The 22527-nt window shown below is 38.0% G+C and overlaps 1 protein-coding gene across 1 annotated transcript in view; it reads left to right on the top strand.

The window, feature by feature from the left end:
* The window catches only part of SMC3 (structural maintenance of chromosomes 3), a 31228-nt gene extending 15552 nt beyond the window's left edge, over positions 1-15676 (top strand). Inside the window, exons 16-29 of the mRNA XM_070432307.1 lie at positions 8-168; positions 558-699; positions 1880-2030; positions 4560-4712; positions 6094-6245; positions 6957-7115; positions 8714-8821; positions 9297-9405; positions 9950-10197; positions 10284-10496; positions 11543-11734; positions 11888-12065; positions 13379-13485; positions 14094-15676. Coding sequence (XP_070288408.1) covers positions 8-168; positions 558-699; positions 1880-2030; positions 4560-4712; positions 6094-6245; positions 6957-7115; positions 8714-8821; positions 9297-9405; positions 9950-10197; positions 10284-10496; positions 11543-11734; positions 11888-12065; positions 13379-13485; positions 14094-14165 — 2145 coding nt within the window. The 3' untranslated portion in view covers positions 14166-15676. The remainder of the gene's footprint in view (positions 1-7; positions 169-557; positions 700-1879; positions 2031-4559; positions 4713-6093; positions 6246-6956; positions 7116-8713; positions 8822-9296; positions 9406-9949; positions 10198-10283; positions 10497-11542; positions 11735-11887; positions 12066-13378; positions 13486-14093) is intronic.
* The last annotated feature ends 6851 nt before the right edge of the window (positions 15677-22527 follow it).

The raw sequence follows: 22527 nt of genomic DNA, 5'->3' as shown, positions 1-22527 counted from the left end.
TAAACAGGCCATTTTAAATGGAATAGACAGCATAAACAAAGTGCTAGACCACTTTCGTCGAAAAGGAATAAATCAGCATGTTCAAAATGGCTATCATGGCATAGTGATGAATAACTTTGAGTGTGAGCCTGCTTTCTACACATGTGTGGAAGTCACTGCTGGAAACAGGTGAGATTATTTGCTTGATATCTTGAGTTTTTAAAGGAAAGAGGAAATAAATAGTAAGAAACAACTTTTTGTGGTTTTAGTACAATATGTCTCCCATTATCTTTTCCCCCCCCCATTATCTTCTTGTATCCTCACTTACTTAATTTTCTAATTAAATGTGTAGGTGCCAAGTGTTTGTTTCTATTTATAGAAGCTAGAACTTTCCCCTCTTGGGGCTTTTCCTTAAAGTGGTAACAATTTGATTTTTCTTAGTAGTTCTTCTCTCCACCCACATATAAATTGGATTGCATAGAAAGGAAGTGAATAGTTTAAATGTTTATAACACTTTAAAGTCTAGTGATTAAAAAATGTCTAACAATAAAAATGTGTTTTGTTCTGTTTACATGTAGGTTATTTTATCATATTGTTGATTCAGATGAAGTCAGCACGAAGATTTTGATGGAGTTTAATAAAATGAATCTTCCTGGGGAGGTTACTTTTCTGCCTCTTAATAAGTTAGATGTAAGGGATACTGCCTATCCTGAAACCAATGTGAGTTGGCCTGTTAAGGTCTTTCTTTCTTTCAATAAATTACTTTTCCTCATGTTCAATCCATGCTTAGTGCACAGGCACTTTACATTAGAATCCACATGGTCTGTGAAATAAATACGCCTTTTTCCCCATAGAGCACAGTCACAACATGAAACAAATCGTTGGAAACGGTGCAAAGTATTAAAATACAGAAATGGAGGATACTTTGAGAATGTATTCTAGGGAGACAAAATTAAGGTTAGGTAGTTGGAGAATTCCCTGAGGAACTGTCATTTAAAATGAGTAATAAGTTTTTCAAATACACTGTTTAAAATGGCTTATAAATTAAATTTAAAACATCTAGCAAGATGATAGGCCTGAAAGTGTAATGTTGCTTTTGTTACTAGCTGGTATATTTTTGGAAAGTTCTTTGAGGTATTTGCTTTCAGAATGTTCATGATAGTAGCAACTATTTTATTATCCTCTAAGGTTAGAGCTGAAACCTTATGAGAAAGATCAACAATTTCAGAGGAACAGTGAGAATCTTATAAGCTACTCAAAGGGCCCAGCTTTTTCTTTTAAATCTATAAATTATATTTGAATTTTGGGGAGGAGAAATTGAGTCACAAATGTTACCTGTGAATGAAGCAAGACAAGAATGCATATAGTGTGCTTCCCTTTACATTACCTAAACAAAACAGCTGTCACTGTTCTGTAAAGAAGGCCCTCTCCTTTTATTCTTATTTTATCCAAAAACAATATTTTTCTGACTAAAATAGATATAAAATTAAAACATTTTGAGGAAACACTATTACATTTATTTTGCCTTTTTATGTGACAGATGCTATCCTGTTTCACATATATTAATTTGTCTAGTTTTAGTAACTTTATGAGAAAGATACTGTTATTGCAATTGTATAAATGAAAAAACTGTTATATAGAGAAGTTAGGCAGCTTGTTTACTAAGCTCTTTATCACTGCTCTACTATTGAAAACCTAGATGATTAAATGGGCACTATTTCCAGGATATTTTAGCAGAATGATTTTTCTAACTTCTTCAGTATAAAAACCTATAGTTTTGAAATATAAAGGCATTTGTGTTTATTTCTGTTTCATAAAGATGTAATTAATAATTCTGCTAACATGTTTTAATTAACTGTGTTGTGATCTCTCTGTTTTCTAACAAAATATTCATTTTTAGGATGCTATTCCTATGATAAGTAAATTGAGGTACAATCCCAGATTTGACAAAGCCTTCAAACATGTGTTTGGAAAAACACTGATTTGTCGTAGCATGGAAGTTTCAACCCAGTTGGCCCGTGCCTTCACTATGGACTGCATTACCCTGGAAGGTTTGTAATGGGATTTATTTCCCATTTAAGTTTTAAGAGTATTTAAAAATTTATGTCCAATTCTTATTTTTTAAATAGTTTGTTTATTTAAGTCAGAATCCAAACAGGATCCACACTTTATATTTAGTTGATGTCTGTTAAGTATTATCATTTGGTCTATAATAGAGGTTCTTAACCTTTTTTGCACCATAGATTCCTTTGGCTCTTTGATGAATGAAGCCTAAGGATCCTTTTTCAATGTTTTTAAACATTGATCATAAAAAAACATAAATTATATTGGCACATTGGCATGGTTATCACAACATTTAAAAAAATATGACATAGTAATTCTTAAGTATTCATAAACAAGATTTTGCAGTGGGTCTAATCTATATATATGTAAAAGCCTAAGCAACCATTACAATGGAACGACCAGTCGCTGTGACTTGCACTGACCACCAGGGGGCAGACGCTCATCGCAGGAGCTGCCCCCTGGTGGTCAGTGCATTCCCACAGCAAACCTCCTGCACCTGGCCTGTGGCATTGGCATCTGGCGTTCATCCCTTCTGCCCGGCCTGGTGACTGTTGCCTCCTCTCCCAACCCTGCAGGGGCCTTCAGGCCCCGGGCTGGGACGGGAACTGGGGGTGGGTGGCAGCAGATGTGGCCCCTCTCCCAGAGGGTCCAAGGGCTGGTGGCCAACCTCCCACGCCCTGTCCCCCTCCCTCATCCTACCCCCACCCCTATCCCCAGCCGGCAGGCCCTGCTGATTGCTGGCCAGGCCTAGGGACCCCACCCGTGCATGAATTTGTGCACCAGGCCTCTATTAAGTCATAATTTTGAATCACTGCTGCATGTAAACAATATTTTGAGATTTGTGACAAGTGTTATCTGATAGAAAATATCTTATTTTTCTTAATAACAGTCACAGGTACTGATAATAGTACTGTGGTTCTTGTCTCATTCATTATAGAAGGAATTACTAAATTTCATTTGAGATTAACATAAAAATAAAGTTATAAATTTTTTCCCACTCAAGTCAAGGATCTCCTAAATTTTATCTGTGGAATCCAGGTTAAGAACCTCTTATTCATAGGTTCACTTGCCTTCATTTTTTTTCCCTTCTCTTTATAATACTTATGTGTTGTTGAAAGAAGGTAAACCACCCTCCAGCTTTGTCTCTATAGATGTAAAAATGTTGTTTTGAACCATCTGAGAATAAGTTTTAAAATAATGACACTTGATCTCTAAAAATTAAAGTATGTATCTCCTAAGAATAGGAGATTCTCCTTTAAAACTATAATATCATTGCTACACCTAAGAAATTTAATATTAACTTTATAAAATCTTGCCGAACCGGTTTGGCTCAGTGGATAGAGCGTTGGCCTGTGGACTGAAGGGTCCCAGGTTCGATTCCGGTCAAGGGCATGTACCTTGGTTGCGGGCACATCCCTACTGGGGGGCGTGCAGGAGGCAGCTGATCGATCTCTTTCATCGATGTTTCTAACTCTCTGTCCCTCTCCCTTCTTCTCTGTGGAAATTCAATGAAAATTTATAAAAAAAATAAAATAAAATAAAATCTAAAAAGGGTCTACATTCAAATTTTCTCAATTGCCTCAAAATAAAAAAATTCTTTTTAAATTAAAGTATAGTTGACATGCAATATTATATTAGTTTCAGGTATACAACATAGTGATTTGACATTTATATATCTTATGAAGTGATTACCATATTCAAATTATTTTTCTATCCAGGATGCAGGCAATGTCTTCTCTTTAGTTTCTTTTAATGTAGGACAGTTTCTCCTGTTTCTTCCTACCCACAGAAATTGACTTTCTCAAAAAATGTCCATTCTCTGGATTTGTCTTCTTGCTTCCTTATCATTAGATTCGGGTTAAAAATTCTTGGCATAGTGATATGTACATATAGTATCACATAATGTGTCCCACTGTTGGTGATGCTAAGTTTGACCACTAGCAAAGTACCTTTTCCCTTTTTAAATTAATAAATGATATGTGGGATTGTCCTTTAAGAATACTGACTATCATGTTCCCCCACAACTTTTTTAGCATCCTTTGTCTGACTCATTTAATATACTAGGGGTTTCAGAATGGTTATTCTTTTATTGCTTCTATATTTATTAGCTGTCACTGTTCTGTAAAGAAAGCCCTCTCCTTTTATTCTTATTTTTAAAGTATCACTATGATTAATGGATTCTTTTCTTATTCCATGTGTTACTACATTGTCACTTATTTTTTATCAAATTTTCCCAAATATGGCCAGTGGGAATTCCAAGCTAGTTCTATGTCCTGTTCACATATCTCCATTAGTCTTTAGCACTTCTTTTCTAGCAGAGGTTTGGGCTCACCTAAAAGGCACATTTTTTAAAATGCATATTTTAATACTGGAAAGCAAATTTTTTTCAGAGTAACTTAAATTCTTTTTAATTCTCATTAAATAGATAAAATCTTTAGTTGTTTGATTGTAAGTCAGTATATCATTGAGTAAAGTTGTTATAAAGAATTACTACCTTTCTTATGTTTTATTTATAGGTGACCAAGTTAGTCATCGGGGTGCTCTAACTGGAGGTTATTATGACACAAGGAAATCTAGACTTGAATTACAAAAAGATGTTAGAAAAGCGGAAGAAGAACTAGGTGAGCTTGAAGCAAAACTCAATGAAAACCTGCGCAGAAATATTGAAAATATCTTTTTGTCTTGTGCTACTGTAGAGAAAGAACTGCATTTTGGTTAGACTATATAATCTTTTGCATGTTAGGTGTGTCTTCTCATATATACAGTGGGAAAAAATGCCATGTGTTTTACTTTAACTTTTATTTAAGCACAGAAGCTTATATTTATCTAACTTCTGAAAGCAGTCAAAACTATTTTAGCATTGATCCTTTACTTTGCTGATAAATAGCTAATAGTGAGTCTACTTCTGAGTGAAAGAACTCAAGAAACACTAAAATTTAAGGTTATAAGGTAACTGAAGAGGATTAGTCAGAAAATTGTAGAAGGAAAACCAGGATAGTGTTTCATGGAAGAAGGAGGGGAGGTAATTAGAAATACTACATTCTTCATAGAAATTAAATATATAAGGTTGAAAAATGTCCATTAGATTTTATTATCTTGTGGTCATTTGGCTGAGATTTAGTAGGGTGGAGGAAATGGCTGTCAAAATCCATAAAAATGGTGTTCCATTAAGAGTGGCTAATTCAGCCCTTGTTTCACTGTCCTCAGCTTTAATAAAGGTACTCTCAAAATCACACACACATAAAAAAGAATGGCTAGTATAGCTTACACCTGAAATAGTGTGCCTGTTCATTTTCTTAAAACAGCCATGGTTTAAGGCAAAAGTGCTTTATGTGCACTTCACATTATGTCACACAATACTAAAAATACAGATACTCAAGCAGCAAAAATAATCATTTTTACTGCTTCATTAAAATATTCTTAATTGAAACTGGCATTTTTAAAAAATAGGAGTTTATAGCTTCTGTGCCATCAGTGAAAGCAACAGCACTGAGAAAAAGGTAAACATCCTAGTTTTGACTTTGCAGAGATCTACATAGCATACTTTGAGAACTGCCTAAATTTGGCAACTTTTTACCACTAAGAAAGCATAGTGAAATACTAGGAAAAAGGAGGTTGACACCAATTACCTTTCCATATTTGATAATCCAGTGAGGTAGAATTATTCTTCCACATTGAGGAAGGCCTCTTTATACATAACTTCCATATATAATTGATGCTTTAAGCATAATAGACTACACAATAAGTATTTGTTTAATGAAAACATGTTAAAAAATACTGTTATATTCCATTTAGCTTCTTCTAGGGTTTTCCAAGAATATTGATTGGTTGATTGGTATAGCTATTAGCAAAATAACATGTTATTTTGAAAGAGAAATGGTGGGGTGAGCACCATTTAATTCAACATTCATATGGTCCATAAATTTGAGGAAACCTATTTAAGGGTAAAGAAAAGGAAGGGGATACAAAATATGTTTATAAGAACTGAAGAGAATTTAAAACATAAGATGTATTTACAACTTGGAGAGAATTTTCCTTAGCCTTGCATATGGATTAATAATGAAATTGACCAGTTGATGAACCAAATGCAGCAGATAGAGACCCAGCAAAGGAAATTTAAAGCATCTCGAGATAGCATATTATCAGAAATGAAGATGCTAAAAGAGAAGAGGCAGCAGTCAGAAAAAACTTTTATGCCAAAGGTTCGTAAGTATGCCTTTTATTATAGATGTTTTCATTATATAGAATTGGGTGGACCATGTTAAATAGGTTATCCACACTTATTACCCAAAGGTACCCGAAGTCTCTTTTCCTAGCCCACATTCAGATTTTCCAAATTCATTCAACAAATAGGCATTTTGAACTATGGCATAATAGTACTGTCTGATGGTAATTAATTTGTAATTTACCATTTTTGTCTGTAAAGTACTATTTATGGAGTTATTTGAATATTTGATTGAATTTTGTTTTGAGTATTAAAATGAGTAGAAAGCAAATTGTAACTGCTGTTACAGTGAAAATATATATTGAATTTATAAACGTGAAGCTGTTTGACAAAACTATTAATTTGGTACATCAGTACTAATACAAATTTTTTTTTCTAAAAATTACCCACAATTATTCTACCCTAATATATTCTAGCAACTATTTTTGATTCTTATGAATATATGTGAAGATTTTTATATAGCCTGATATGGGATATGGTATTCCACACAGCCCAATGGTATTGCATCATGAATATTATTGCTACATAGTTCTAATTAGCAAATGTAATGGATACCTAATAGTTAATTTGAGTTGATATGATTCTTAGCTCACTTTAATATCAAATGTAGATTGTTACCAACTTTTTACTATTATAAGTTATACAGTAACTAATACCTTTGTTAATAAATGAATTATCTGTCTTATAGCAACGTAGCTTACAAAGTTTGGAGGCAAGTTTGCATGCTATGGAGTCCACCAGAGAATCATTAAAAGCAGAGCTGGGAACTGATTTGCTTTCCCAACTTAGTCTGGAAGATCAGAAGAGAGTAGATGCACTGAATGATGAAATTCGTCAACTTCAGCAGGCAAGTACAATTGACAGGAAAAATAATTGTTGGTAACTGTTACTGTGGAAAGTATCTTTCTTGCTAATAAAGAAATGCGAAAGATTATTGAAAAAATGTAAAAATGACACTTGGACTTACCCATAAAAGTAAATAAAATAAGATTTTAACCCTTTGCACTCCGCTGTCCCTTCTCAGGGGACATCGGAATTCTAGCATATCACTCGGATGTCCCCTCTCAGGGGACATTGCAGTTTATTAGTGATTACGGGGAATTGAGTTATTTCAACGCAACTTTTTGAGACATGCATGTTTCCCTGAAGTTTTATCTTGAAATGGCACAAGAAATTAAATCAAAATATCGTAAAATTACTAAGATATATACAAGAAATGTCAGCAGGTTTTGTGTCGGATTAAACAATAAACTACATATTCCCGATGTGGGACAAAGAAAACGGGACTGCATTGTGTGTACTAACAGGAAAACACCTGGTGGCAGGCGTCAAACCACTTATTACTGTCAAACATGCACTAATCAGCCTGCAATGCATATTGGGGAGTGTTACAAAACTTATCATACTGTACAAAATTATAAACAATAAAATATTGTTTTTTTTGCAAATATACATTCCTCGATGTCACCCAATTCATATAAGTCCAATATCATTATAATACGTTACTTGGTTCCAAAATTATACTAAATAATACGAGGGTCTGTAAATGCACGTTTCCGCCGCAAAGTAGCGTCGAGTAGCTGGTAGCCAATGTCCAGAATGGTTCGGAGTGCAAAGGGTTAATAAGTTTTCCTAAACCATTCTGTATATGTTAGGATTATACAAGAAATCTTCATTTTATTCTATCTTATTTAGTGCATATTTATCACTAGTAAGGTTTGACTTGTTACCTTTGCCATATTTATTGATATGACCATCTTTACCTATTCAATATTATTTGAATTAAACATTTTAGTAACATTTTATTATTGAAACAGAGATTTAAACAATATTAAGTCCAAAAATTTAAAAGCAGGAAAAGAAAAACATTTTTGGTAGCATGCTTACAAAAAGAACCAGGCACAAAAACCTAGCATTTGAAGACAGAAAATGAAGAAAACATCTTTGGAATGATATAAGGTGTCCCAAAATTCATGCAAGAAGTAATTTTGATAGAAAACAGAGGTTTATAATTAAAAATTGTAATTTTTTTTATTGATTGATAAAGTATACAGTATAGGGTTATGTATGGAATAGCACATCGGGTAAATGGCCTCCACGGCTTTGCTGGCACATACGCAAAGCTGTGGGCTTCATTGGTCTTCATTGTCCCTGCTCCTGGGCCATAATTGGTACTTGGTAATGCTTATCAAATTGAAGGGATTGAAATCAAAGGGCAACAGATATTAGAATCTGATTCAATAAACCAAGTAAAATTAGGCTTTTATTTTTTGTTGTTGTTAATGCTCACGCAAAATTCAAATCTTGCGTGAATTTTGGGACACCCTATATAAAACTCCATAATGCTCAATTGAACACAAGTAATGGCGATGACAGCAAATTAATGGCATTCCTGTGTGTGAAATGTACATGCCTATGTAGATAAATAATTTTCTTTTCTTTTAGGAAAACAGACAGTTGCTGAATGAAAGAATTAAATTAGAAGGTATTATTACTCGAGTAGAGACTTACCTCAATGAGAATTTGAGAAAACGCTTGGACCAAGTAGAACAGGTATGTTCTTTTTTGGGAGTTCCTTGATGACCACAACTATTTGAAGGTGCATATAAGAGGTTCTGTTTGAGAACTTGGACTTTGGGGACCAAAAACTAGCAGTGTGACCACCTGCCTAGCATTGCCACTTGGTGTATGATCTTGGATAAATCATTTAATATTTCTAAGCTTCAGTTTCAGTCCTGTCTAATACTGTTTTGTATTTGTATTCTGGCACAATCTAGGTACTCAATAAAAGTTACTAATATTTAATCAGTAGAAGGTAGATGTGGAGAAATTTTTTAGTAATTGTATCATTACTTTTCCCCCCTTGTAATGGTACTTTAAGTCTTTGCAATTGTATAAAGTATGTTTTTTTGTTTGCTGAATATTTATTCAAACATAACAGCTATAGAAACTGTTGATAGTCATAATATTTTGAAACTAACATTCATATTTTGTGGATGAATGCTCATAAGTTCCTTTTGTGTTGCAGGAACTGAATGAACTGAGAGAGACAGAGGGGGGTACTGTTCTCACTGCTACAACCTCAGAACTTGAAGCCATCAATAAAAGAGTAAAAGATACTATGGCACGATCAGAAGGTAGATTATTGTTTAGTAAAATTTTTTTTAGGTATTTTAGTTAAATTTAGCTTACTCATAACATTGTTTACTACAAAATGAAACATTCAAAAAGGCAAAATTATCTAGTAATGGTTTTTTGTTTTCCGTCATCATAAACAGTCTATAGTGAACAGAGTTCAGGGTGTTGATTATAGATAGTAATCTTTGTTTTATTGAAATATTTGTGACTATTTTGAGATCGTAAATTGTTAATTTTATTGAGAAAAGTATGAAATAACTGAATCAATTTTCTTATCGCCTACTTCATGAGTATAAAATTATTTTTTAGTTTTTTCTAAAGGTAAACACTAAATAATAAAAACTATACTTATGATTCTCATGTAAACTTTTAATTTATCCTGAATTCAATGTTTTATGAATTTTTCACAGTAAAATTTAAACAAACATGAAAAAGCCTATTTATTTTGATAGATTTGACCATTAAAATAAAACCTTTGATCAAATAACATTCTGTCTGTAAAATAGGTATTATGGCTTAATTTGTTTTTTCCCCCCATTTCAGATTTGGACAATTCCATTGATAAAACAGAAGCTGGAATTAAGGAACTTCAGAAGAATATGGAGCGCTGGAAAAATATGGAAAAAGAACACATGGATGCTATAAATCATGATACTAAAGAACTAGAAAAGATGACAAATCGACAAGGCATGCTACTGAAGAAGAAAGAAGAATGTATGAAGAAAATTCGAGAACTTGGATCACTTCCCCAGGAAGCATTTGAAAAATACCAAACACTGAGTCTCAAACAGGTAAATCTAGTTGGTTTTAAATTTGAAATCTTATTGCAAATTTTCCTGTATATGAATTTACGTATACATTTTTTTCCTCCTTATAGTTGTTTCGAAAACTTGAACAGTGCAACACAGAATTGAAGAAGTACAGTCATGTTAACAAAAAAGCTTTAGACCAGTTTGTAAATTTCTCTGAGCAAAAGGAAAAGTTAATAAAGCGACAAGAAGAATTGGATAGGGGGTACAAATCAATCATGGAATTGATGAATGTACTCGAACTTCGAAAATATGAAGCTATTCAGTTAACTTTCAAACAGGTATGTTTCCTTTTTTTTTTCCTCCCCCAGAGAGAGGGGACAGGAGGGAGAGAGACAGAGAGAAACATGTATGTTAGAGAGACACATTGATTGCCTCTCGCATGCACCCTGACTGGGGCCAGGAATTGAGCCTGCAACCGAGGTATTGTGCCCTTGACTGGAATAGAACCGGAGACCCTTCAGTCCAAGGGCTGACTGCTCTATCCACTGAGACAAGCCGGCTAGGGTGGTGTTTCTTTTAGTAGTAAATAAATATACATGACAGAAGCTCCAGCTATCATTCAGTTTATTTTTCAGTTTATAAGAATTTTTTACCCACTGATAGTTGGATCTAATACATGTGAATAAATTCAGCATATAAGTTGCTAGCATTTTAACTAGAATGTTTTACACAGCTGTTTTCTTTTTTTTAAAGATTACAGTTCTTTCATTGTATTTTTTAGAGAGATAGGAGGGGAGAGAGAGAAACATCAATATGAGAATGAAACATCTCTCAACTGCCTCCTGCACACCTGTCACCTGGGATTGAGTCCACAATCAGGGCACATACCCTGACCGAGAATTAAACTGTCAACCTTTTGGTGCACAGGTTGACAACCAGCCAAACGAGCCACAGCACTGGCCAAGGTTGCACAGTTTTTAAAAGAATCACATCTGTTATTGTTCTTAAAAAAAAAATACTTCTGGCCCTGACTGGGTAGCATAGAGCATTGTTCCCACTCACCAAGGTTTTGGGTTCATCCCCAGTCGGGATGTACAAGAATCAACCAATGAATACATAAATAAGTGGAACAACAAATAGATCTCTTTCTCTTTCTCTCTCTCTCTCTCTCTCTCTCTCTCTCTCTCTCTCTCTCCCCCCCCTCCTCTTCTCTCCCTCCCTCTAAAAAAAGCCAATTAAAAAAATGCATATTAAAAAAATACTTCTGATTGCTTTTACATACTTGTGTTTGTTTTAAGCAGTAATATGTATAGTTCCATATAAGCAACATTTATATTTGAATTGACACGCAACCTTATATATCTATCTATCCATTTATTTTAAGGTATCCAAGAACTTCAGTGAAGTATTTCAGAAGCTGGTACCTGGTGGCAAAGCTACTTTGGTGATGAAGAAAGGAGATGTTGAGGGCAGCCAGTCTCAGGATGAAGGAGAAGGGAGTGGTGAAAGTGAGAGGGGTTCTGGGTCACAAAGTAGTGTCCCATCAGTTGACCAGTTCACTGGAGTTGGAATCAGGGTAAATGTTTTTACATCCAGTTTTCCTCAGTAATTATCATAGTGTAATTTGTAAATATTTTGCAAATCTAAGTAGATGCATTGTATGCAATTTAATTTGAAGAGGTGATTGTATTCATACCCCTTTAAGATATTGACTCAAATGTTTTCTTAGGTGTCATTTACAGGAAAACAAGGTGAAATGAGGGAAATGCAACAGCTTTCAGGTGGACAGAAATCCTTGGTAGCTCTTGCTCTCATTTTTGCCATTCAGAAATGTGACCCAGCTCCTTTTTACTTGTTTGATGAGATTGACCAGGCTCTGGATGCTCAGCACAGAAAGGCTGTGTCAGGTACAGTTTTGGTTTTACACTTAGCAATGAGAACATGCTCTAAATGATAGCTTAACTTTTTTATAGTGATTTCTTGTTGCCTGAGAGATTTGGGGTTACTAGATAGGATATGTACTAGTAAATAAAATTTAATAGGTTTTTAAAATTTAACATTAGACTTCTTTGCAAAGTTCTGTGAGAAAGATGTAATTTTTTGAATCAATTGAAAATCCTACTGCCCTGGCTAGTGTGGCTCAATTTGTTGGAGCATTGTCCCAAACACCAAAAGGTTTCGGGTTTGATTCCCAGTCAGGGCACATACCTACGTTGCAGTTCAATGCCCAGTCTGAGGGCGCATGTAGGAGGCAACCAGTCAATCTCTCTCTTTCTCTCTCCCTCTCTCCCTTCTTTGCTCCAAAAATCAATAAAAAAAAGAAAATTCTACTTGAGTCAAACTTTTTATTTTTATTTTTTATTTTTTATTTTTTTAAATATATATTTTATTGATTTTTTAGAGAGAGGAAGGAAGAGGGATAGAGAGTTAGAAACATCGATGAGAGAGAAACATCGATCAGCTGCCTCCTGCACACCCCCTACCGGGGATGTGCCCGCAACCAAGGTACATGCCCCTGACCGGAATCGAACCCGGGACCCTTCAGTCCGCAGGCTGACGCTCTATCCACCGAGCCAAACCGGTTACGGCTTGAGTCAAACTTTTTAATGTAGAAGTTGCTCATTTTAAAACTTGTATTTCAATGTTTATTTCAATGTAGTTTCAACCACATTGTTGATTATGTGGTTAAAGAATCTGTATTTGATCTTTAGTAAGTTCAGAAGATCTTTGGGAAAGCCCTGGCAGGCTAGCTCAGTTGGTTAGAAGCTCATGTGCCAGGATTATGGGCTTGATTCCTGGTCAGAGCACATACAAGAGATAACTAGTGAGTGCATGAATGAGTGGAACAACGAAGTGATGTTTCTTTCTGTCTTACTCACTCTAAAAAAAAAAAAATCAATAAATTAAAAACACCAGTAAGGTCAATTTAAAAAAAATATATCTTTGGGAGTGGTAGCAGGGGAAAGGCGTCTTGCTCTCACATTATTTCTAATGCTGTGTTAGAAGTTACTGCGACTTTATATCCTGGAACTAAAATATTGGGGTTAAAGATTTATTTCTAATTTAAGAAATTAAGGTGGTAATTTTTGTAGGTATATGCATAAAAATAGAGTCACAGGCTGTTTTGAATATTAAGTAAGAGTAAAGATAGTTGCATTTTAAATTTTAAGATCTAAGAAAAGGGTCTTATTAAATTACTTTTTTTTTTTTTTTTTAACAGATATGATTATGGAACTTGCTGTACATGCTCAATTTATTACAACTACTTTTAGGCCTGAACTGCTTGAGTCAGCTGACAAATTCTATGGTGTAAAATTCAGAAATAAGGTAATTTTTTTTTTACATGAAGTTTAAGTTTATGTAGTATTTAATCCATTATATTTGTAGAATTCTTATTTTGTGTTACTTAAGTCATGAAAGAAATCTTAGAAAGTTTTCCTTATCTGATGATGTCTTTGTAAAGAAAAAACTTTACTTAAAGTGCCCAGGAGATTTAGCAGTTTTTTTGTGGCATTCACTGCACTGATTTTTTTTCCATTGGCATTAAGAGACAATATCTTCCTATCTAGTCATTCAGTGCTTCTTAGTGAAGTCTTTAACTGTTATGTACATTGATTTATATTTGGCTGGACCGTTTTTCTTGGTGTTTTAATAAGCCTTTATGTTCTCTGAAACAGCAAAAGAATACTTAGGCATAAGTTCTTGTCCATATCTTCAGAGCATTAAAAGGCAGAATATTTTTAAACTCACACATTGAACAAACACCATTATAAATAAAGGTTTTACCAGTCTTTGTTTTAGAATCAATCATTTGACTTGATATGTAAAACTTACAAGTAATAGGCTGTATATTTTAACTATTACCCTGTACAGTGGGAACACTGACATATTTCTTTAAGATTTAACAGATTTAATTTTTGGCATTTATTCTTCAGGTTAGTCATATCGATGTAATCACAGCAGAGATGGCCAAAGACTTTGTAGAAGATGATACCACTCATGGTTAATTGGAAACTGTTGCCCACTGGTTTGGAAGATATGTATAGTATTATGATTCTCATTCCCAGGAACTGTAAATTTAAACTTAAATATCTGGTCGTCATTAATAGTTTTCAGATTTAGAGCACACACTGTCCTTTTATATTTCTGTCATTGTATTTTATAAGATACTCTGTAATGTTACATTTCTATGTATAGTTTAAGAATTTTATTTCCCACACAACTTTTTGTAAAGTGTCCTGTTACTGTTTTAAATCTTTGAAACATGCTAAATATCTTTTCCTAATTATTTTATCAATTATATTGCCTCTTTTTTTATAATTAAATAATTGGTTTTATGACCTAATTTTGCTTTTAAAATTTTGTGTTTTATGTGGCTTCATTTATAGTTGTACAATTAGAAACAAATATTTCTTAAATATCTATGTTTTATTGTGCGTAAGAAAAGGTCTGTTTTCACCTAAAAGAAGATTTAAAAAATAGTTTCATATTCTGTTGAATTATATCAATGGTTCCTAATCTAAGCTGCATGTCTAAATTCATGGAGGAAGCTTTTAAAAATGTAACACTGTGGGAATCTGTCCCTATTCCAGTTGGATCAAAATCCTAACGGGATGGTGTCCTGGTCACTTCAATTCTGAATTCCCCCAGGTGATTCTGACTCTCAGTGAGGGTTAGAACCCCTGCTATATTTATTATTATTATTGATTTTTTTTGTTAATCCTCACCATAGGATATTTTTCCACTGATTTTTAGAGAGAGGGAAAGACAGAAAGAAATATCGATGTTAGAGAAACACATTGATGATTGCCTCCTGCACAAGCCCTGACCAGAGCCCAGGCTGGGGAGGAGCCTGCAGCCAAGGTACGGGCCCTTGAGCAGAACCGAACCTGGTACTCTTTGGTCTGCAGGCAAACACTCTATGCACTAAGCCAAACCAGACAGAACCCCTGCTTTAAACTCATAACAGTCCTTTAAAAATTATTTTTAACTTAAGATGGCAATCTATTTAATAGAACTTGGGAATGTGGTTTTAAGAGTAACATTTATAAAGCTTTTTGCAACTTCAAAAAAAAAATATGGCCTAGTTGGCGTGCCTCAGTGGTTGAGTGTCAACCTATGAACCAGGAGGTCACAGTTCTATTCCCTGTCAGGGCACATGCCCGGCTTGTGGGCTCAATACCCAGTGTGGGGTATGCAGGAGGCAGCCAGTCATTGATTTTCTGTATCATTGATGTTTCTATCTCCCTCTCTGAAATCAATAAAAATATATTTAAAAAATAAATACGCCAAAACCGGTTTGGCTCAGTGGATAGAGCATTGGCCTGCGGACTGAAAGGTCCCAGGTTCGATTCCGGTCAAGGGCATGTACTTAGGTTGCGGGCACATCCCCAGTAGGAGATGTGCAGGAGGCAGCTGATCGATGTTTCTCTCTCATTGATGTTTCTAACTCTCTATCTCTCTCCCTTCCTCTCTGTAAAAAAATGAATAAAATATTAAAAAAATAAAAATAAAATAAAATATGGGATGATTAGCAAAAATGGGTTAAGCATTTTGTCAAAATAAGTAAAGTACTAATTTTAAAGAAAACGATGCAATTTAGAGAAACATGACTAGTGGTATAATAGTCATATAATAGAAGTATAGAAAAGGTATAAGATGAATTTTGGAGAATTTCTTTTTTAAGTATTTAAGCAATAACAACCCTGACTTCAAAAACATTTAGTTCATTCTTAAATGGAGTTTCTCTCATAACAACTCTCAGGGTAGAGGACTAGCACTTTTCTTCAGTTCCCACAAAGAGAGAATCCAGTGCTGAGGAAAAGCAAACATTAAGATTTCTGTCACCCAGCAAATGGTCACCTTACCCTGGGAGTGGCATCATGCTGCCGGGACGCTTGCCAGAGTGGAGCAGAAAGTGTTCACTGTCAAGGAATTTTTATAGTAGCAATGACATTCTTTATCTTTCTTCACCTTTACTCAGGCATATATCCTCTTATCCTAGAACATGAATAAGTAATTTGAATTTGCATATTCAACAGGGGAAGAGCAAATGGAAAACAGAGGCACACTAACGCAGTTAAAACTGTGACAGCAACGTGTTCACCTACTACCAAGAAACTAGGAATGTCTTTCCTTCTTTATTTGAGGATTTCTTTTGAAATTATATGTCATTAGGTAGAAATTACCCTCTGCTTTTCTGTGAAGATGAAGCAATAGAGATACCCTTGTTCCGTAGTTTCATACTTTTGGGAGAAGCAGGTATCGCTTTTCCTCTGTGAAAAATGACAGAATCTATTTCAGTGGTCTACTGCTTAGAGGTGTGGTGTGGCCTTTCTTTTGGCCTCATTAAATAATTCTTGATAAAGTGGGTTGATTCAGATACCTCTCTAGAAGGAATCTTAGTTTGGCAGGAACTCGGATTTTGTAAGGCATTTCCTCTTCTTAAATAAAGCTTTTTTGGTCAACATGCTCTAAGCTAAAAGTTTCAAGCCCTTACACATAGGATCCAGAGATACAGGATTTTTTTTTTTTAGTTTAAGACTTTTATTTTATAGTTAAGGAAATTTGCCCAGGTAATGACAAAGTGAGCACGCACAGCTTAACCCCTAGAGTGCCAGGGAGCGCGATCACGCTCCTCCTGTCTTTCGCCAAAAGTGCTGGGAGCGCTATCAAAGCTTTGAAATGGCATCCAGTTCTAAGTCTGCTTTTATTAATGATGATGATGTTGCTAAATATGTCAATGTAGTAAAGGTTTCCTTGAGCTTTTGAATATGTAACTTTATTTACTTGCGATTCATAATTTTTTTCCTAAACTGTTAAATCAGCAAAAATGTCTTGGCAATTTTAGCATAGTTCCTAGGATATTGGTTGGCACTCAAAGGGTTAATAACTGGTAGAGCCAGAATGAAGCCCAGGCTTTCCTGCGTTGAGTAGAGGGGACTCCTTGACAGGTTAGGTCTTTGTTCTCCCTGGTGAACTATGAAAATGGGGGAGATGTAGTGTTGTGTTTGTACCGTGTTGGTTGATCCTCTGTGTTAGAGTAACAGTTTATGGGTGAGACACCATCGTTCGTTCGTTTTCTTTACCTCTTCACTCTCCCCACCCTCCCCCTTTTTCTTCAGACCTCACCTATTTTGGTGCAGGTCACTTGTCTCAATGTCCTAGGGGGACTGGCTGCCAGTCTTCTGCCTGGAAGATGCCAGAGTTGCTCCATAAATCTGCCACCGTGTGGCACTCAGTCTCCCCTTCCTAGAGACAGAGAGTCTCCTGGGTGTAACAGCCCTTGTGGCAGCCAGTAGCTGCAGGAAGATGAGGCAGCACAGAGATTAGGTTTGCAGGGAGAGCATGGATATATTTACTCTCTCAAGTCATTGCATCAGTGGGTAGAAGTCCACTGCGAAGAGAACATTAGCATTTGAATGTCATTTTTTATGGATTCTGTGTGGGTCAGACCAATGCCTGGCGTGCTGATTATATAAAACATTCAAGTGTACAGTGATACCAAGTTCTGCTCTAGCCTCATCAGTTAAGTCTACAATTATTCAGCCATTAAAAATAATGGTTATTGTCCTGGCTGGTGTGGCTCAGTTAATGGGAGCGTCATCCCGTATTCTGAAAGGTTGTGGGTTTGATTTCTAGTCAGGGCACACCCTGACTCACCCATAACTAAGTTTCTGGTTTGATCCTCAATTGGGCTGTGAACAGGAGGCAACCAATTGATATTCTCTTACATCAGTGTTTCTCTCCTTGCTCCCCTCTCTCTAAGCATATCCTTAGGTGAGGATAAAAAAAAAAAATGGTTTACAAAGACTGGAAACATGGAAGTATATATATATATATATATATATATAGTGAGATGAAAACCACAACAGAAAATTTAACTTGAAGGACATGGTGTAAAGCCAAATCATTTGGGACTCAGGTCTGAGAGGCAGTTAACATGTCACCTAGTAAAGAATTGTGTCATCTCTAAGGCACCCGCTTTTGCTAGAAGAGGTTTTCAAACAGGAATCTATCATAGCATCTCAGAATTAGAAATGATGACTGCAAAGGTTAGTAAGGTTGATGCTTTCTTCAGTTTTGTCTGTGCCGCTATTTTTTCTCCCAATAGCCTATATCTCAATTATTTCCAGCTCCGCTAGAGGGGGCCCTTGACACATGCCAGCCCTTCCTCTTTTTTCAGTCTAGTTTTCAAACCAGTTTCCTCTCTAATTCCTCCTTTATTAGAGTTCCAGCAGCATTCGACGTGTGATATTCCTGAGGTTTCTCTCTTGCAGGAGTTTATGAGCTACGTGTTAACTGCTTGCAGCTCAGTCATAAACTGGCTGCTTTCAGCCAAGGCACCTAGTACTTGCAACAGGTTGAACTGTGTTGTAGAAAGTGGTGCAGCAGCTGTTGAATGGAATCTTGTTAATAAAATGGCAGCCCTTTCCTGCAAAGGCACTGCTAGTTTCTCTTCAGAGCAGCAGTTTTCTCTGCCTGTGCCTGATTTAAACAGGTTATTACTTACCTAATAAGTACCAAACAGGCCTTTTGTCATTTCACTTCAGGGCAACAAGTTGGCAGTGGGTGGTGTTAACCCCAGTCTGCAGAATAGAGCTTCCACGAGGGTGAAGTAACTTGCCTAAAGCTTTCTATTAAAAAGCAGTGGAGCCCTAGCCAGTTTACTCAGTGGTTACAGCCTCAGCCCACGGACTGAAGGATTGCAGGTTCAGTTCTGGTCAAGGGCACATATCTCGTTTCTCTCATATCCATGTGTCTCGTCCCCCTCCCACTCTCTCTAAAAAAACAAAAACGTCAATGGAAAAATATCCGTCGCCAGTGGGCCATCCCCTGGGCTCCCCAGGCTGCCTCTCGCCTTAGTGACTCTTCCCACAGACTCTTGGTGCCTTGGCCCTGGTTGTCTTTGAATTGTTTCTCCCCACAGAGAAGGGGGAGTGGGTGCTAGAGAGAAGCTGCACTCTGTGGGACCCCCTAGGGATGCATCTGGAATAATTTAGCCAGAACCTTATCTAGAAATGGATGCAGGACCCCATACTATCTCGTTAGCAAACCAGAGGGGTTCTAATCTACACCTACGTTACCCAGGCCTTCCTTGCCTCATCATCGAATTCACCTGGAGTGGTTGTTGAAGATGCAATTTCTCCAGCCTTTCCCCCTGGAGATTGGAAATTGGGGCAGGGCCCAGGTGGGCCACGTGTAATACCTATCAACCAGGAAAATCTACTGGCCTCACGAGTGGTCAGGCCTGCTGAACGCTTTGACCTTCGGAAGAAGATGAATCTGCGGCATCTGTACGAAGGAAAGCACCAGACTTTAGGATTTTGCTTTTATTCGAAGAGAAAGTAAAACTTGCATCTGAACTAAGGTAAACAGTGGGCAGCAGCTGGGCACGGGGCTCAGGGGCCTGGGGGGCGTGACTGGCAGAACTTAGAAAGGGCTTGGAGCTGGAGGGCTGGGTTCCCAGAAATGACCTACCAGAGTGCCTCCATTCAGGCCAGCCACGGGAGTGCGCCACTACCCCCGTTTTTGTATTTGTTTTCTTTTGTGGGGGCTTTCAGCGAATTCCTATCTTGAGGGGAGAGTCGTTTTAAACCTCCCAGTTTGACTCACAGGCCTCCTTAATAGAAGGAACCTGGAGGCTCCCGCTGAGGGCCTTGCCTGCCCGCAGTTCTGACAGTGGGGTTCAGGGGGTGATTGTAGCCCTCATGTTACAGTGTGTGCAGCTCAGGGGCCTGGCAGCTGCTCCCTGTACCCCTGTACATCAGTGGTTTCTACAGGGCTTTTGTTGGAAGCCAAGAGTCTAAATGGGTGTGACCAACTCAGTGGCCATCTCCTCCAGCCTAGCCAGTGAGTCCGGCCACCAGGAAAACACAGACCTGAGGCAACCCTGACTCTGATTCCGCACAAGACCCTGTTCTGCCAGGAAGCCTGGGCCTGCCTTGCCTGTCACAGGCTCAAGCCTCAGCTTCCCTTCCAGAGGCTTCCTGCCTCCTGCTGCCCTCATTCCTGGATCTGAGGAGCCCCACCTCCCCCAAACCTCTCATATCTCTAAACCTCAATCTTAACACCTGAAACCTTCCCTTAATCCCTTAAGGATTTCCTGTGAAATCTCTCATTCCTGAGACCGTTTTGTTGGAGACCACGCTTTCTCATCTGCTTCCTCTCAGGTCTAGGAGAGGGACCACTGAGCTCCTGGCTCTCTGTTGCCACTTGGTTTCACCACTGTTGTTCGGCAATCAGTCCTCTGTGGTTCTGTCCACCTGCCAAGCCCCCACAGCATTACCATCAGCCTCCTAAGATCACCATCTTCTCAGGATACAGGTGCACATCCCCACCTTAAGCTCAGCCTCCCTCTGCATCCTGTCATCATCAGCAGTGGCTTCAGCGTTCTTCTTGCCGATTCTCACCCTCAGGGGTCCTTCCACCCAGCTCTGGCCTCCTTCTGGGACGTGAGATCAGGTTGAAGCATACTTTCTGAAAAGTTGAAAATACGATTCTCATCCACAATATAGTGAGCATGTCCCAGAGATTGTTTATCTCATTAACGAGGGAGCTAGCAGGATGACAAACATGCTATAGGTCCATAAAACCATAACCTTTGGGTTATCTTTCTAGCCTCTAAGAATCATGTCCAACTTCCCAATCCTCCATTTCTTTGAAGTTAACATCTAATTTTCCAGGACCTGGGCCCTAATCCCTAAAAAAGAGTGCATCAAACAAAGTGACCTTTCTTTAGGGCAGTGGTTCTCAACCTTCCTAATGCCGAGACCCTTTAATACAGTTCCTCATGTTGTGGTGACCCCCAACCATAAAATTATTTTCGTTGTTACTTCATAACTGTAATGTTGCTACTGTTATGAATCGTAATGTAAATATCTGATATGCAGGATATATTTTCATTGTTACTAATTGAACATAAAGCATAGTGATTAATCACAAAAACAATATGTAATTATATATGTGTTTTCCGATGGTCTTAGGCGACCCCTGTGAAAGGGTCGTTCGACTCCCAAAGGGGTCGCGACCCACAGGTTGAGAACCACTGCTTTAGGGACTCAGGTGACCCATAGGCATCTGTTGGAAAGTGCTCTATTGTGGCTTTGAAAGAGCATCCAGTAGGCTTGTTGCCTTATTTCCAAGTATTGGATTCATTTTCTAAACACCCAAAGCTTGCCTGACCACCCACTCCAGCCCTCAGAATCATGGGGGAAAGTAGCATTCAGGGATGGATGGGGAAGGCCTAATAAAATAATAAAGAGCAACTGAAGACAAGCCCAGCTGGGTAGGGGTGGGGTTAGAGGGAAGGAAGGGAGGTATGGAGGACAGTGGGGGTAGGGACCTGCACCATAAAGGATGAATGGATAGATTGAGGGGTGGGCAATTCTGGGTTTATTCAAGAAGCATTTGGTGAGGACCTGGGATATAAAAACCCATAAGTCAGGTGCTGTGATGAACCCGTTTTACAGATGAGGAAACAGAAAGTTAGATTAGGAGCAGGTCCAGAGTCACCAAATGAATAAACGGTGAAGCCCAGAGTTAATCCAGGCCTGGGTATCTTGAGCCAATAGTGTATTGGGAAGCCACTGGGTGGGAGGTAGAGGTGACTTCCACTGGTGTGTGTGCATATTTGTATGCATATGCATGTGTGCTTGTGCACATGAATGTGCTCTGGATGGAGGAGGAGGTGACGTTCTCTGGTGTGTGTGTGTGTGTGTGTGTGTGTACACATGTGTGCGTGTGCACGTGAACGTGCTCTGGGTGGAGGAGGAGATGACTTCCTCCAGCAGCAGGTGCAGAGCCCAGGCCTGGGGTATTCCATGTCTAAACAAAGCCAACTGCAGGATTCCATACATCCCCACCGCAGGGCCCTCATTCCTGTCCCTCTTCAGCACCAGCCGCCTGAGACCCCAGGGAATGAGCTCAGAGGGTGGGGGCCACAGGGATGGTGGCAGCTGGCAGTGCCTTTGATAGATTCGTCCTCCAGCTTCAGCATTGTTCCCAGGCAGGATGGGTCTCTGCCTTCCTGTGCCCTGGAAGGAGGAGGAGGAGGCCGTCGGGGGCTCTGGGGTCTGTAATTGGATCAGAGGCTGTGATGGTGACAGCTGTGGCAGGGGCCTGAGTAGGGGGCTCAGGCAGGTGGGGAAAGGCTGGGCCTGGGGTTTGTGCTCATTCATCATCCTAGAGGCAGCTCTCCTGGGGCACTGGACCCTCACCCCAGCATCTACCCCAGAGACCCTAGTGATACCAACATAGCCTGTCCCGTGTGGTGTCTCATGTGGGGAGGGCCCCAGGGAAGCCCACCCATTGAGGGAGGTGGTACATGGAGAGAAAAGCAGGGGTTTGGAATCCCAGTTCTGACTTTTG

The sequence above is a fragment of the Myotis yumanensis genome, unplaced genomic scaffold, assembly GCF_028538775.1.
Source record: "Myotis yumanensis isolate MYYU_CA2020_CCGP unplaced genomic scaffold, mMyoYum1.0.hap1 SCAF_13, whole genome shotgun sequence".
NCBI lineage: Eukaryota > Metazoa > Chordata > Mammalia > Chiroptera > Vespertilionidae > Myotis > Myotis yumanensis.
This window is presented reverse-complemented; position numbering and strand designations above follow the sequence as displayed.